At 41.6% G+C, this 17,604-nt stretch overlaps 1 protein-coding gene across 1 annotated transcript in view; it reads left to right on the forward strand.

Moving 5' to 3' along the window:
• Positions 1–14,043, forward strand: part of LOC138378876 (heparan-sulfate 6-O-sulfotransferase 2-like) — a 67,001-nt gene extending 52,958 nt beyond the window's left edge. The window contains exons 5-7 of the mRNA XM_069464195.1: positions 2,497–2,582; positions 13,687–13,782; positions 13,901–14,043. Coding sequence (XP_069320296.1) covers positions 2,497–2,582; positions 13,687–13,782; positions 13,901–14,043 — 325 coding nt within the window. The remainder of the gene's footprint in view (positions 1–2,496; positions 2,583–13,686; positions 13,783–13,900) is intronic.
• The last annotated feature ends 3,561 nt before the right edge of the window (positions 14,044–17,604 follow it).

A 17,604-nucleotide genomic window follows, 5' to 3' on the forward strand; every position in this document is an offset into this window, starting at 1 on the left:
GTAATCAAAAATGCAAATTAAAATCACATTGAGATACCATTATAACATAAGATTGGCAAGAATAAAAATGTCCGATGCACCAAGCCTTGATACTGTGGGAATGGAGTCTTACCCACTTCTGTGGGACTGTAAGTTGCTACAAGCAGGTTGGAAAACAGTATGGTATTATCTAATAAAGTTGAAGAGATGCATAGTCTTATGCCCCAGCCATGACCCTCTCAGTTATAGACCTTAGATATTGCACTGAGACACACAACAATATTCATAGTTTGTAATAATAAAATCCAGAAAATGTTTATCAATAAGACTGTGGACAATTTGTGGTATATTCATATTAATACAATGGAATGTAAACAGTGAAGATGAATAAGCTCAAGCAATATACAAGGCTAATTCATGATATTAACTGAGAAAGCCAAATCACAAAAAATATATAAAGTTTGACTCCATTTATTTATATAAAGGTCATGAACAGGAGAAACTCAAGTATATTAGGTGGTGAATCTACAGCAAGAAGGAGATAATGACCACAGAAGTGAAGAAGTGAAGACCTCTGGGTGAGTGAGGGGATGTTACTGGCTGGTGGGACCTGATGGCTTCAGGGCAGTGACCAGTGTCCTGTAGTTACACTTGGGCCATGACAACACAGTTGCTTGCTGCACAATCTTTAATTTGTACATGTGGATGAAAACATTGTATGCTATGTCTAATTTATAAAATGAACGTATCAATCACTATGACATAAAATATACGGTAATTTTTTTAAAAACAGGTGGAATTGTGATAAAAATACTTTTTTGAGTATCTTTTCAGAAAACATGTAGGTTTTGAAATATTAGCATGAAAACAGAGTCATATTTTTATACTGCAAAATAATTGTCACAAATCCTACCTTATAGAAATTGATATTATGATGTAAAAAAAATGCTGTTGTTTTTCCATTGAATTTTGCCCTGCTGTTTTAGCACCCTTGTGGAAAATAATTGACTGTAAATGTGACTTTACTTCTGGACTCTCAGTTCTATTGATCTGTATGTCTGTCCTTATGCCAATATCTTTTTGTCTTGATTAATGTTTTCAAATTGAGAAGTAAGTCTTCTAGCTTTGTTCTTTTTCATGATTGTCTTAGATATCCCCGTTCTCTTATTTTTTCATATGAATTTTTGGATCAACTCACTGATTTCTGCAAAGAAAGCTAAGATTTTAATAGGGATTACATTGAATCTGTAGATCAATTTGGGAAGTATTGTCATCTTAACAATATTAAGTCTTCTAATTTGTGAACAGGGAATGTCTTCCCATTAATTTAGGTCCTCCTTAATTTCTTTCTACAATGTATTTTAGTTTTCAGAGTATAAATTTTGTACTCCTTTTATGAAATTTATTCCTAAGTATTTTATTTTTGGTCATGCTATTATAAATGGAATGAATTCCTTAATTTCATTTTTGATTTGCTCATTTGCTACTATATAGAAATACAGGCCGGGCGCGGTGGCTCACGCCTGTAATCCTAGCACTCTGGGAGGCCGAGGCGGGTGGATCGCTCGAGGTCAGGAGTTCAAGACCAGCCTGAGCAATGAGCGAGACCTCGTTTCTACTAAAAATAGAAAGAAATTATCTGGCCAACTAAAATATATATAGAAAAAAAAATTAGCCGGGCATGGTGGCGCATGCCTGTAGTCCCAGCTACTCGGGAGGCTGAGGCAGTAGGATTGCTTAAGCCCAGGCGTTTGAGGTTGCTGTGAGCTAGGCTGACGCCATGGCACTCACTCTAGCCTGGGCAACAAAGCGACACTCTGTCTCAAAAAAAAAAAAAAAAAAGAAATACAAATGGTTTTTATATATTGATCATGTATCTTGCAACCTCAATGAACTTGTTTATTAGTTCTAATTTTTAGTATATTCCTTAAGATTTTCTATATACAATACCATGTTATCTGCAAATGTTTTTACTTCTTCGTTTCCAATTGGGGTGCCTTTTATTTCATTATCTTGCCTAATTGCCCTTCCTAAAACTTCCAGTACAATGTTGAATAAAAGTGGCTAAGACGAACATCCTTATTTTGTTTCTAATCTCACGGGGAAATATTTAGCCTTTCACCATCAAGTATGTTGTTAGCTGTGGGTTTTCCCTAGGTGTTAGGAGGTTGAGGAAGTCAGTTCTCCCTCTTTTGAACACATTGATTATCAGGATGAATTTAGGAGGTCCTGCTGCTTTGGAAGTTGTAGACTTCTTGAAGGCTGATCCATTTTATCCCAATAAGATATTCATGATTTTGAAAAGACTGCAAAGTTCTCAGAGCAGGGTTTTTCTTGTTTTTCACCCTACATATAATGAGCCATCCTTAATGGATGGCAAAATAAGCTCTTTACATCCTTTATCCCCCGAGGACCAGACTTCTTAAATTATCAGGCCACAGGTGACAGATGCATTTCATCTCCTGTGCCAATTCTGATGTTTTGGTAGTAGCTGCCTGAAACATTGTGTTGTTACAGCAAGTGTTACATCGAGTGGTCCCGAGGACAAATGGAGCCTTACACGGAGAGTCGAGGACAAACCGAGCGGCACATGGAGAATCAAGGTTTATTGGCCGGCGGGCTCAGAGGGGGTCTCGCCACCAAATTCTGAGCCCCGTCTGCCCAACTTTCCCCACTTTTATTAAGTTGGGGTGATCCAAGGGGTGAGGTCTCAGGTGAGTAATGCCCACCAGGTAATAGGTTAGGTTAGTTGCTGCACCAGGTAATAGGTTTAGTGTTATGCTGATGTGCCAGGTGTTAGGTTAGTGTTATGCCAATGTGGGTCTTCCGTGAGGGGTGGGGGTCTCAGGTGGCTGCTGTGCTAAGTAATAAATGGGAGTTTTCCTTATCAGTGTTGGGAAAGAAGCCGAGGCCATGTACAGTCTCAGTGCTGTCATTAATTAGTGATATCTGTTAACTGGTCTGGTAGTAGGGACCTGTGCAAATTGATACCATTCCTGCATTAGGCTGTGCTTGTCCCTCAGTCGGTTCCAGTGGCCTGTTTTTCAGTGCTCTCCTTGCTCCTTCAGTAGCATTTAATCTTATAGCCTCACTCTCCTTTATACCACCCTCTCTTTAGATCTGTTACAGAGCAGGATTCTGGGTCTCCTGTAAACTCTCTGGCCTTCCTGCCTCTGACTTTTTCCTTCAACATATCCCTTTAGCTTTCTCGACTCAGCCTTTTATTCTGTGTACTCTCTGCTTGGAATATTTTACCTTTCTCTTACATCTCTGTGTGCTGAAAAGGTTGCCATTCTTCAGGGCCCATCTCAAATCTGCTTCCGTACTTGAGAGACTGTTCTGCCCTGAAACCAAAAAGGCATAGGATGTGTGCGTACCATGCTTAGACTTGTTTTCCTCTGTGTACTTTTCTAACTAAATCCCTGCCCCTGACTCCGAGTGTGAAATTTTTGGCAGGGACTTTATATTCTTAGCACCTGACTCCCTGCCTTTATTATGGTTGACGCTCAATAAATGTTTGGTCCTTTTTAACTTTTTGGGGGGGGGGCAGAGTCTCACTCTGTTGCCTGGGCTAGAGTGCCCTGGTGTCAGCCTAGCTCACAGCAACCTCAAAAAACTCCTGGGCTCAAGCGATCCTTCTGCCCCAGCCTCCCGAGGCATGCGCCACCATGCCCGGCTAATTTTTTTCTATATATTTTTAGTTGTCCGGATAATTTCTTCCTATTTTTAGTGGAGACAGGGTCTCACTCTTGTTCAGGCTGGTCTCCAACTCCTGACCTCGAGCGATCCTCCCAACTCCAGAGTGCTCGAGCGATCCTCCCAACTCCAGAGTGCTAGGATAACAGGCGTGAGCCACAGTGCCTGGCCTCTTTTTAACTCTTTTCTTGCTTTGGGATACTCGAGTATTTTTAAGATTCCATTTTATCTATATAGGCTCATTAGTAATACTCTTTATTTTGTATTTTTCTTCTCGTGGTTATTCTAGTATGTCCAATATAACTATATTTGTTATGCATTGTTGCATAACAACTTACCCCCAAATTTTGTGGCTTAACACCACAAACATTTATAATCTTGCACTTTATGAGAGTTGGGATTCAGACATGGCTTAGCTCGGTTCTCTGGCTCAAGAGTTCTCACAAGGCTGCAATTAACCTGTTGGCTGGGGCTGCAGTCGTCTCATCTGAAAGCTTGATTGAGGGAAGATACACTTCCAAGTTCACTTATGTGACTGTTGGCAGGATTCAGTTTCTTATAGTTTGTTGGACTGAGGCCCTCAGTTCCTCACTGAGCCCCCCTCAGCTCCTTGCCCCATGGAACTCTACGAGGGCAGTTTACCACATGGCAGCTGCTTTCATCAGAGTAAGTGGGAGATAACAAGAGAGGGTGAACAAGAGAGAAGCCAGAGTCCTTTTTTTTTTTTTTGTACATTAATCTTGGAAGTTACATCCCAGTACTTTTGCTTTATTTTAGTTGTTAGAAGTGAGTCATTATATTCAGCGTACACTCCAAGGGAGGGCATTACACAAAGGCACAAATAACAGAAGGTGTGGATCATTGCAAGCCATCTTGGAGGCTGCCTATCATAACATCTTTCTAACTTTTAACATTTCCCCTTGAAATAATAATATACCATTTCCCATGCAGTGTGAAGACCTTATAAAAATATATTTTAATTTTCTTTCTGCCCGCCTTTGTACAATTTTTTCATAAATTTTCCTCGTATAGTACAATATAATATTTATTTTCTCCTTAAAGTTATCTTTTAAAGAGATTTTAAAAATGAGAAACAGATATTTAATATTTACTCACATGTTTATCATTTGTGGTGCTCTTCATTCCTTTATAGTTCTAGCATTCCATCTGGTGTCATTTTCCTTCTGCTGAAAGAACTTTATTATTTCTCATAGTGATAGTCTTTTTGCAATGAATTCTCACTTAACAAAAGAAAAAGAAGTGAGTTTAAGGATTGAAAGGGAAGATACAAAACTATCATTATTGCAGCTGATATGATTATCTGCAGAAAAAGTGTAATACACAGAAAAATGATAGAAACCAATAAGAAAATGCAGCAATTGATAAAAATCAATAGCATTTCTTTGTACCAACAATAACTGGTCCAAAAAGAGCCGGCCTTCTGGCAATGAATTCTCTCAGACTACTCCTTTATTTCACCTCATTATTGAAAGACTTTTTTCCTGGGAATAGAATTATAAGAGGTCGTTTTTTTATTTCAGCACTTCAAAGGTGTCACATCACTGTTTTTGCTTGCATACATTCTGATGAGAAGTATAATGTCATTTTTATCTTTGGGTTTTTTTTTTTTTTTTTTTTTTGAGACAGGGTCTCACTCTGTCACCCAGCCTAGGGTGCAGTGGTGTCATCATAACTCACTGCAACCTCAGATTCCTGGGCTCAAGCTTTCCTCCTGCCTCAGCCTCCCAGGTAGCTGGGACTACAGGTGCGTGTTACCATGCCCAGCTAACTTTCCTTTTTTTTTTTTTTTTTTTTGTAGAGATGGGGTTCTCACTCTTGCTCAGGCTGGTCTTGAACTCCTGGCCTCAAGGAATCCTCCTGCCTTGGCCACCCAAAGTGCTCTGATTGTAGACATGAGCCACCGTGCACAGCCTTATCTTTGTTCTTTTGAACAACTTTCTCATTCTTTCAATACTTAGATTATGATGTTCCATGGTGTGGTTTTCTCCATTTATTTTTCTGCTTAGGGTCCATTGAAATTTTTTAGACGTATGCATTTATAATTTTCATAAAATTTGCAAAATTTGGTCCTTATTTATTCAAGTATTCTATAACTTCATTAGTCCCCTTGGTATTTTCTCATAGCTAATTGATGCTCTGTTCTTTTTTTTCCCCCTGACTTTTGTCTCTGTGTATTTCGCTTTAGATAGTTTTTATTGCTATGTCCTCTCATCTTTTTTTCTGCACCATGTAGTGTACTAGAAATCCCAGCCTATATATTTTTCATTTCAGATATTAAATTTTCATCTCTAGATGTTTGATTTGGATCTTTCCTATATCCTCCATATTTCTACCTAACATGCCCAATCTTTCCTCTGGCTTCCTCATTAAATGGAGTAGATTTATAATGGTTATTTTAGTGCTCTTACATGCTAAGTCTATAATTTGTGTCATCTGAGTTGTTTCTGTGGATTGAATTTCCTCCTTAAGAGTTGTATCTCTGATTTTTTGCATGTCTGATGATTTTTGATTGTATGTGGACATTATGAATTTTATATTGTTGGGTGCTGTATTTTATTGTATTCCTTTAACTATTATTGAACTTTGAACTGGGAGGCCGTTAACTGGAATGAGTTTTATCCTTTTGAGGCTTGATTTTTATGCTTTATTACAGTAGCATGAGTGTAGCCTTTGCCTAGGACTAAATTTTATTTCATTACTGAGACAAGACACTTTTGAGAGCTCTACTTAATGCCTCATGTATTACAATATATTTCCACTTTGCTGGTGGGAACACAAACTATTCCTGTCCCTTTGTGAGCTTCTAGGGATTGGTCTTCCTGCCTTTTTTTTTTTTTTTTTTAACAGTTCTTTCCCTGGTCTGGGGTTGTTTCCTCCCACACATGTGCAGATCAGTACTCAGCCCAACACGAGGGAATCCACCTGAAGACCTCTGGAACTTTCTCCTATGCAGCTTTCTTCTCTGGTACTTTTCCCCAAAAAACTGATTTGGCCTCCCTATGGCCCAATCTGTCTTCTCAAGGCAGAGAAATCACTTGCCTCTGTTTGGATTCCCCTTCCTTGCACTGAAGCCTGGAAACCCTCTCCAGGCAGTAAGCTAGGGTAGTTTTAAGGGTGCTTCGTTTGTTCCCATTGTCTAATGTCTGAAAACCATTTTTTCATACATTTTGTGAAGTTTTCTAGTTGTTTAATCTGATTCCTTTTATTCCATCATGGTTGGAAGCAGAAGCTGTTAATACATATTTGAGAGGTCGCACTGAATTTACGCTGTTTGGCTCTTCGAGAGCTCATTCTTCAGTTTTTTAAAATGCAGAACAGCTTTATATATTTACCCCAAGTTGATAAGGAGAGCACATAAAAAGAACACCTTTTTTCCAACCTAGTAGTTAGTAGAAGTATCTAGAAAACATTTTATTTTCTTAACTATTTCTTAACTTCAACATTTTATTTTTATGAAAATTATGAAAATGTTAAGCCATTTAGAGCACTAACGCACTCAAACTAAAAATGTTATAGTAAGTGTTATAGTGAGTGGTCCCGAGTACAAACCGAGTAGCACACGGAGAGTCAGAGAATCAAAGTTTATTTGCCGGTGGGCTCAGAGGGGGTCTCGTCACTAAATTTTGAGCCCTGTCTACCCAATTTTTTCCATTTTTATTAAGTTGGGGGGATGGGAGGGGGTCTCAGGTGACTAATGTCCACCAGGTAATAGGTTAAGTTAGTTTCTGTACCAGGTAATAGGTTTAGTGTTATGTTGATGTGTCAGGTGTTAGGTTAGTAATGTGTTAATGTGTGTCTTCCATGAGGAGTGAGGGTGTCAGGTGGCTGTTGTGTTAAGTAATAGATGGGGGTTTTCCTTATCGTTCCCCCCTTTGATGTCCTTATGTTTATTATAGGGCATCATTTTTTAGTGGGTGATCGTCTCGTGAGGTCATTATGTGAGTTGTTGCTTTCCGGGTTATAGTTGTTGTTATAAATTTTATAACTGTTGAGTATGTAGGGGCCTATAGTGACAAGGAGAAGAATAGTTATTAGCGGCTCAATCAGAGGGAGTAGTTATGAAGTCTATTGTCTTAAGTTGAAGCCCCAGGTTTGTTTTAATTTTTTGTTTTTTTGTTTTTTTTTTTTTGATTTTTTTTGTTTGTTTGTTTTTTGACTTTTGTGGTTATTATTTTTGTCTGGTTTATATAGTAGTAATTTTTCTCTTAGGAATATATAGGTCCTCCTCTTTTTAGCAGTGAGTAGGTCTAAGGCCCATCTGTTCTGTAAGGTCACTGTTGTTAGTGAATTTAGTTGACTCTAGAGGGACAGTAGGGAATTTGTTATTTGTTTTATGTCTTTATTTAGTTTTGGGGATAATTTGTGGTAGATGTTTAGGGATGTTTTTATGTCTTTTATTTTTGTTTTTATTTTAGTAGTAATTTTTCTCATTATGAGGACTGATGTTAGTAAGGCCTGCCTTTTCCGGGTGTTTGGGTGGGTGCTTAGTAGAGTTTTTAGTTGTTGGGTTTTAAAGATAGAAACATCTGGGGTGAGGAAGACCTGGGTGTAGGTCCTGGTCTAGTTTTTTGGGAGGCAGAGGTAGGCAATGTCTCTATACAGAAAGAATATGTCATCTCGGGAATAGGTGGCAGTGGCATTACAGGGTAAGGTTTAGTTATTTGTGTAGAGTTTACTCGGTATAAATTTTAATAATTTATTTTTTTTCTTGTTAGTATTGTAAGTGATATGTATGTGGGAAGTTATGGCTAAATGGACATTGTATGTTATTGGGCCCATCAGGGATATTTTGTTTTGGTCTGGGTTTAAGATACTGGAGTTTTAGTTTGGAGGTACAGGAACTTTAATATAGACTTGTTTCTGGAGGAGTAAATAGAATCAACATGAAGTACGGTTGGGTAGGGCCTGGAGGGTCATATTGAGGAACTTGAGTTATAAGGGGAGAGGTTTTTAGGGGTCTAGTGATCTTTTGTATATTTGTAACATCTGGCTTTTTATAAGTTGACTTTGTTATTGAGGTTATTTTAATTAGTTGAGTCTTTGTCTTTGACTAGTTGGATTTTAGTTTGTTTTTGGATTTTTTTTTTTATTAGACATTTTTTAGTGGGTGTAGTAAGTCTAACAAGTTGGTTTGTCTCTTGGCTATATAGGTTTGAGTATTATTTGTAATGGTGTCAGTCTAATATATATATATATATATATATTTTACTGTGGCACACCTGAGTCTTATCATAATATGTCTTTGGCACGTAGGTGTTGACTGTGAAATCTCCCGTGGTTTAGAAGTTTTGAGTAATTTTGTTAGTGGAGGGAATTTAAGTTTTAATGTAATAAGTCTTAGGGCAGGGTTTTTTGTTATAGTTGTTAGGGTGAGTTTCCTAACTAGGAAGAGATTAGGGACTGAAGTAGGAGTAGATATTTTATAATGAGTCAAAATATCACAGTTAGAGATGTCTTTTGTAGTATAGTCTAATTATTTGGAGTTATTGAGAAGAGTCTAATTTTTAGTAAAGTTATTATAATTCTAGTAAGGGCCAGGGCCAGTGTTTTCATTTACTTCTGTTTAGTCCTGGGTGTGGCTGTCTTTGTTGGCAACCTAGAATATGCTGCAGACCCATTCGCCCTATTCTTTATAGCAGAGTACACAAACATTATTATAACAAATGCCCTAACCACCACTCTATTCCTAGGAGCACTATACAACCTTCACACACCAGAAACATACACAACAAGCTTTGCCATCAAAACCTTACTCCTAACTACTCTATTTCTATGAGTACGAGCATCCTACCCAAGATTCCGATATGACCAACTTATACATTTACTATGAAAAAACTTTCTTCCCTTAACACTAGCATTACGCATATGATATGTATCATTACCCGTACTAGCATCATGTATCCCCCCACAAGTATAGAAATATGTCTGACAAAAGAGTTACTTTGATAGAGTAAATAATAGAGGTTTAAGTCCTCTTATTTCTAGAATTGCAGGTATCGAACCTACTCTTAAGGATTCAAAGTCCTTCATGCTACCCAAAACACACCCTATTGTATGCATAGTAAGGTCACCTAAACACCCATACCCTGAAAATGTTGGTTTATATCCTTCCCGTACTAATGAAACCCATCATCCTAATGTTGATTGTATTAACTATCTTTACAGGAACAATACTAACAATAGTTGGCTCCCACTGACTCCTAATATGAATCGGCTTGGAAATTAATATACTAGCTATTATTCCTATTCTCATGAAAAAAACTAATCCCCGATCCACAGAAGCTGCTACCAAATATTTCCTTACACAAGCAACAGCCTCCATGGTCCTTATATTTACCATTGTAATTAACCCCGAATACTCTGGTCAATGAGGCATCACCAACATGTATAATCAACTAACTTCCTTTATAATCATCATAGCATTAACAATAAAATTAGGAATGACCCCTTTCCACTTCTGAGTCCCCGAAGTCACTCAAGGAATCTCACTAATATCGGGCATATTACTCTTCACATGACAAAAACCAGCCCGTATCTCCATTATACTTCAAATTTACCCATCAATGAACCTCAACATTCTCCTTCTAATTGCCACTCTATCAATTCTAGTAGGAGGCTGAGGAGGACTAAACCAAACCCAACTACGAAAAATCTTAGCCTACGCATCCATCGCTCATATAGGTTGAATAATGGCTATCCTTATATTGCCCTTCCATAACAATCCTAAACTTGTTAATTTACCTAATATTAACCATCGCCATATTTACAATACTAAACATTAATATTAGCACCACTACACTAGCCCTATCAAATCTATGAAATAAAACCCCAATAATTACCCTCACAATTCTCATCTCCTTATTATCCTTAGGAGGACTGCCCCCACTTGCAGGCTTTCTACCCAAATGAGTTATCGCACAGGAACTTACAAAAAATAATAACCTCATACTAGCCACAATTATAGCCATCATAGCCCTATTAAACTTATATTTCCATATATGATTAATTTATTCCACCTCACTAACCATATTTCCAACACTCAATAATATAAAAATAAAATGACAATTCCAACAAACCAAACAAATATTTATTTTACCTCCACTAGTCATTCTAGCCACTCTGACTCTCCCTTTATCACCAGCCTTCCTAACCTCAAACTAGAAATTTAGGTTAAATAGACCAAGAGCTTTCAAAGCTCTAAGAAAGTATATAGTACTGAATTTCTGTTATAAGGACTGCAAGATTCTATCTTACATCAACTGAACGCAAATCAATCACTTTAATTAAGCTAAGTCCTCATCTAGATTGGTGGGCTCCAACCCCATGAAAATTTAGTTAACAGCTAAATACCCTACTCAACTGGCTTCAATCTACTTCTCCTGCCGCTCAGGAAAAAAAGGCCAGGACTCCGGCCCTGGCAGAATTGAAGCTGCTTCTTTGAATTTGCAATTCAATATGATATTCATTGCAGGGCTTGATAGAAAGAGGAATCACCTTTGTCTTTAGATTTACAGTCTAATGCCTTAGCCATTCTATCTTACGTATGTTCATCAATCGTTGATTCTATTCAAGTAATCATAAAGATATCGGAACTCTACCTTCTATTTGGAGCCTGAGCGGGGATAGTAGGAACAGCTCTTAGCCTTTTAATTCAAGCAGAACTTGGTCAACCTGGGGCTCTATTAGGAGATGACCAAATTTATAATGTTATCGTAACAGCTCATGCTTTTGTCATAATCTTTTTTTATAGTTATACCTATCATAATTGGGGGTTTTGGAAATTGATCAGTCCCTTTACTAATTGGAGCCCCTGATATAGCATTCCCTCGAATAAACAATATAAGCTTTTGACTTTTACCACCATCCTTTCTCCTGCTCCTAGCATCTTCAATGGTAGAAGCAGGCGCAGGAACTGGGTGAACTGTATATCCCCCTCTAGCTGGAAACTTAGCCCACGCAGAAGCCTCCGTAGACTTAACAATTTTCTCCTTACACTTAGCAGGGGTATCCTCAATTTTAGGTGCCATCAATTTCATTACAACAGTGATTATCACTGTCAAATGAGAGTGGTAGACCATATCAGGCGATGATTTTTTTTAATAGAAATTTTGTCACTTTTTCAGTCTTTTTGGTCTGGGTAGGGATTGTCTTGACCCAGTCTGAGAAGGTGTATATTATTATCAACAGGTATTTATAGTCTCGACAAGGTTTTATTTCTGTGAAATTAACTTTTATATTTTCGAATGGAGAGGTTCCGGTGTATTGAATTTTGGGGGTGGGTCTCGGCCTGACCGTTGTATTGTATTGTGTTTAGCGTAGGTCTGGTAGGAGGTGTTGACTGTTGTCACAATGGATGGAAGTTTGGCGATGTAGTAGTATTGGGCGAGCAGTTTTGTGAGGGCTGTTTTTTTTTAAGTGAATCAGGTTGTGATATTGGGAAAAAATAGAGTATGTTAATTTATTTGGGATAAAGACGTTATGGTTTTGTAGGTGTCACCACCCGTCTGCGTCTTTTTTGGCCTCTCCCGTTCTGTCTACTGGGTTTTCTTTGGAGTATATTTTCATTTTTTAGGCCACTCGGGTGTCAACGAGATTTGGCATTGGGTTGTAGTGTTGTCTTCTGAATGTTTTCGGGTGGCTGTATTTTTGGCTGTTTGGTCTGTCGGGAGATTGCCGGTGGCAATTGGATCGGTCTTTTTGGTGTCTTTGACAGTGGATGACTGTAATTTTTTTTGGCTCTCAAACTGTCTCCAGCAGTTGGAGAATTTTGTCTCTATTTCTGATTGGTTTTTTTTTTTTTTTTTTTACCTGTCATTAGTAGTCTTTTTTCCCCTGTATATTGTCTCGTGGATATGTATTGTGGCAAAGGTATATTTAGAGTCTGCGTATATGTTTTTCTTTTTTCTTTTCTTTTTTTTTTTTTTTTTTTTTTGACAGTGTCTCTGTTGCCCAGGCTAGAGTGCCGTGGCGTCAGCCTAGCTCACAGCAACCTCAGACTCCTGGGCTCAAGCCATCCTCCTGCCTCAGCCTCCCGAGTAGCTGGGAATACAGGCATGCACCACCATGCGCAGCTAATTTTTTCTATATATTTTGGTTGTTTGGCTACTTTCTATTTTTAGTAGAGACGGGGGTCTCACTCTTGCTCAGGCTGGTCTCGAACTCCTGACCTCAAACGATCCACCCGCTTCGGCCTCCCAGAGTGCTAGGATTACAGGCGTGAGCCACCGCGCCCGGCCATGTTTGTCTTTTTATCTCGGGCATGTCTGAGGGCCCATAGTTTTGCCCTTTGTGTTGACTATTTTTGGGGCAAAGGGGCTGACATGATGACTTTATTTACTGTGGTGACAGTGAAGCTGGCCAGTGGTTTCCCATTTTGGATAAAATCACTGCCATCCATGTAGAGTTTTAAGTCTGGTGCCGGTGGAGGACTATTTTTTAGATCTTGCCGGCTGGCATAGACTTTCTCTGCCACCTTGGTGTCGTCATGGTCTGGGGGCCCTGGCTCAGTGAGCAGGAGGGTGGCGGGATTTAGAGTCCACACAGTTTTTAGGGTGACCCGTGGATTTTTGTACAGCAGTCTTTGATATTGTGTTAACCGGTTGTTTGAGAGCCACCGGTGTCCTGAGGTGTTTATTAGAGATATCACTGTATGAGGGACTCGCACACGGAGGTTTTGTCCCAGTGTGAGTTTGTCTGCTTTTTTGACTAGCAGGATGGTGGCCACTAGTGTGTGGAGGCAAGGCGGCCATCCTGCCGCTATGGGATTGAATTGTTTTGACAAGTAAGTCGCGGTCCCTGCCAGGGGCCCACAGTTTGAGTCAAACCCCCAGAGCTATTTGTTTTTTCTCGTGTACAAACAGGTTAAAGTCTTTGGTGAGGTCTGGCAGTCTTAGTGTGGGGTTTTTTTTTTTTTAGTAAGTTTTTTATTTTTTGGAAAGTCTTTTTCTGACTTTTGGCCCATTTTAATTCTTTGTTTTTTGGCCCGCGTAGGGCTTCATGGAGGCTTGGCCTTTAGGGAGAAACCCGGGATCCAGATGCGGCAGGATCCGGCCGCGCGGAGGGATTCCCTGAGTTGTCTCCGTCCCGGTTGGCTGGGGATTACACGATGGTGTCCTTCCGCTCACATCCCAGTGCCCGGCGCCCCTGAGTGGCGTGGAAACCGAGGTACTGTATCTGTTGTCTGTAGATTTGTGTCTTTTTTCAGGAGACTTTGTGTCCTTTGTCAGTGAGCAGTTGGAGCAGGCACCGGGCTCCCCGTCGACATCTTCCCTGGCTGGGCGCGCTAGAAGGAGGCACCGACGCACTGTAGAAGTGCGCAGCGGGTTTCTTCTCGCGGAAAGGAGATGAGGTCAGTGGCTAGAGCCTCCCCGACCAGAGTTGGTGAATTTTTAAATCCCTGTGGTAGTTGTGTCCAGGTGAGCTGTTTTTTTTTTTTTTTTTTTCTCTAGTCTGAGGATCTTCCCACTCAGAGGTGAACAGGGGCTGACTCTTTGGAGTGAGCCGCAGGTAGAAGAAAGTATCTTTTAAGCCCAGGCAGCATCAGGAGGAATGAGGCCCAGGAGGGTGTATGAGTTTGGTTCCACTGGGTGGAGAGTCACTGTGGCCTCTGTTGGGCTTTTTGACTGGCAGGAGGGGAGTGTTCCGTGGGGACTGGCACTCCACCAAAATCCCCTCCCGCTTGAGTCTATTGATGTGTTTTTGAATTTTCTCTTCCTTGGGGATGGGATATTGTCGTCTCTTGGTCGGTTGGGCGCTCGGTTTCATCTCGATTATCAGGGGTGTATGTTGGTGTGTTGTCCTCTGTCTATATTAATGGAAAGTCCTGCCGGAAGTCAGGCGGGTTCTGTTCCTCTTTGGCCTCATCGTATAGCTGCCACTCGGATTTCTGAGGTAGGGTGACCGCCATTATGAGAGTCTCCGGAGTATCGAGCGGTCCCTTCGGTTGGAAGGTGATTTGGGCTTCCAGTTTGTTTAGGAGATTTCAACCTAGGAGGGGCACGGGGCAGTATGGTATGTATAGGAATTTATGTCTTATCTGGTGGCCCCCCCATGTGGCGTATTTGGGATTGGCAGAAGGGTCGAGTTACTCGAGTTCCAGTGGCTCCCATAATGGTGGTTTCTCGCTTTGTAAGTGGAGTTACAGGGGCTGTTAGCACCGAATGTTGTGTCTCAGTGTCTACCATGAACGTTATTGGTCAGCCCCCCTACTAATATTGTGACCGTAGGTTCCTGGGGGCCAAGAGTCAGGGAACCCGGTCGGTTTTTTTTTTTTTTTTTTTTTTTGACAGAGTCTCACTCTGTTGCCCGGGCTAGAGTGCCGTGGTGTCAGTCTAGCTCACAGCAACCTCAAACTCCTGGGCTCAAGCGATCCTCCTGCCTCAGCCTCCCGACTAGCTGGGACTACAGGCATGCGCCACCATGCACAGCTAATTTTTCTATATATATTTTTAGCTGTCCATATAATTTCTTTCTCTTTTTAGTATAGACGGGGTCTCGCTCGTGCTCAGGCTGGTCTTGAACTCCTGAGCTCAAACGATCCACCTGCCTTGGCCTCCCGGAGTGCTAGGATTACAGGCGTGAGCCACCGCGCCTGGCCGGTCGGTCTTATTTTGAGTCGAACCCAGTGAGACCGATGAGGTCCTCGGTCTCCGGCTCTTCCTGGAAGCCCCTGGGCAGGTTTTTGTTTGGCGGTGGGTGGTTTTTTTTTTTTTGTTGGGGCATTTATATTTCCAGTGACCAAACTTCTTATAATAGGCGCACTGGTCAGGCTTTTGGGTCCCTCATCTCTTGGGTCCTCCTTCCCCTGGTGGGCCAGGTTTTTTGGCTGGGTCAGGTCTTTCGAGGGTAGTGGCCAGGAGAGTGGCTTTTTGTTTTATTTTTTGGTCTTTTTTTCTCTGGGCAGTCCGGTCTCAGATTAACGTAGACCTTCTGGGCCACTTCTGTCAGCTGTGTGGTGTTCATTTTTGTAAACCCATCAAGTTTTCGGAGTTTCCGTCGGATGTTACTATAGGACTGCCTAACAAATGTAGTATTTACCATCCGCTGATTTTCTGTCGCCTCTGGGTCGAAGGGTATGTAGACTCGGTAGGCCTCACAAAGGCGCTCGTAGAATTCGTTTGGTGATTTCTCTGGCTTCTGGGTGATCAGAGCGACTTTGTTCATGTTGGTTGGTTTTCTGGCTCCCTCCCGGACCCCGTGGAAGAGAGCTTCCCGATATTTTCTGAGTGCTTCTTGTCCACTCGGGGACATGAAATCTCAATCTGGGTTTGTCTCGGGTGCTGCTCTCTGTGTCTACTGTTCTACATCTAAGGTCCCTGCTGAAGCCTGGTCCTGGAGCCACCTCCGGGTCCCAGCTATAATCCGATGTTGTTCTTCCGTGTTAAAAAGGGTCAGAAGGAGCTGGCGGAAGTCTTCCCAAGTGGGACGGTGGGTCTGAAAGATGGATTCTAGGAGGTCAATGAGGGCCTGAGGTTTTTCTGAGTAAGGCGGGGTGTGTTGCTTCCAGTTCAGAAGGTCAGCAGTGGAGAAGGGCTGGTAGTCCAGGACTGGCTGCCCTGGCTGAACGGGCCCATCGTCTGTAACCTGCATCGGACCTCGCACCCCACGAGGGGGCATCTGGAGGGCTGAAGTTGGGGCCTGAGCTGACCATAGTCGGTGGGCGGGTGATGGGAGTGTTGGCACCTGGTTGGTCTGGAACTGGCGGCAGGGAGACTGACGGTGGCGGGGTGTCTGGATTTGGAGGCACTTCAGGAGGTGTCACGGTAGGGTTGTAGGGCAGCAGTGGTGGCTCCTCTTCAGGAGCTTCCTGATGGATGGGTTTGTACAGTTTGGAGTCTCTGGTCCTTTGGGCCACAAAAATCCTGCTCTGTCCCTGGCGGGAACTTAGGAGCATCTTGGCTAAGGTGTGTCCATATAAAGCCCGGGCCTGGTCGCTCCTTTTAGGGGAGTGAATCACCGTTATGTGGTACGAGACCGCCACAGAATCGCAGGTGAGGACCCACTCAGATTCCATAGCCGTAGCTGTGGAACCAAAAGAGTCACTCTTCACTCACTCACACAGACAGGCAGAGGTTATATATTTCCACCCTGGGAATTCCCTGCACTCAGGAGGTGATCAAGCTCCTCTTCTGTCGTCTGACGGGCCTGACTCGGATGGTTCTGGGGACCTTACCTGGTCCCATGCCTCCAGACCTGATTTGACTTGTTCTTCTCTCCGGAGTGTCCAGGCGAGTTCAGGACCCTGCGGCTGGCGGGAACTCCCGAGGAGCGAAGATATTCCGCAAAAAGGCGGTTGGCACCCGTTCGCTTTTGTTGCTGAGGTCCCACCGTTCGCTGCGCCCATCCCCGAATTGGTGGCTTCAAGGGGCCAGCGTGGTCCGTTTTCCCGGTCCGGGAACCAAAATGTTACAGCAAGTGTTATATATAGTGAGTGGTCCCAAGGACAAACCGAATGGCCCACGGAGAGATAGAGAATCAAGGTTTATTTGCTGGTGGGCTCAGAGGGGGTCTCGTCACTAAATTTTGAGCCCCGTCTACCCAATTTTTTCCATTTTTATTAAGGTTGGGTAATCTAAGGGGAAGGGTCTCAGGTGACTAATGTTCACCAGGTAATAGGTTAAGTTAGTTTCTATACCAGGTAATAAATTTAATGTTATGTTAATGTGTCAGGTGTTAGGTTAATAATGTTAATGTGCCACATGTTAAGTTAGTAATATGTTAATGTGGGTCTTCTGTGAGGGGTGGGAGTCTCAGGTGGCTAGTATGTTAAATAATAGATCAGGGATTTTCCTTATCAAAAACATCATGGTTAAGGTGATATGTAGTAGCAGAAATAACAGAAATCAAGTAAGAGTCTCAGGTGACTGTTAAGGAAAATCCCTTTTCCTTATCAAAAACATCATGGTTAAG

The sequence above is a fragment of the Eulemur rufifrons genome, chromosome 30, assembly GCF_041146395.1.
Source record: "Eulemur rufifrons isolate Redbay chromosome 30, OSU_ERuf_1, whole genome shotgun sequence".
In the NCBI taxonomy this organism is placed as follows: Eukaryota; Metazoa; Chordata; class Mammalia; order Primates; family Lemuridae; genus Eulemur; species Eulemur rufifrons.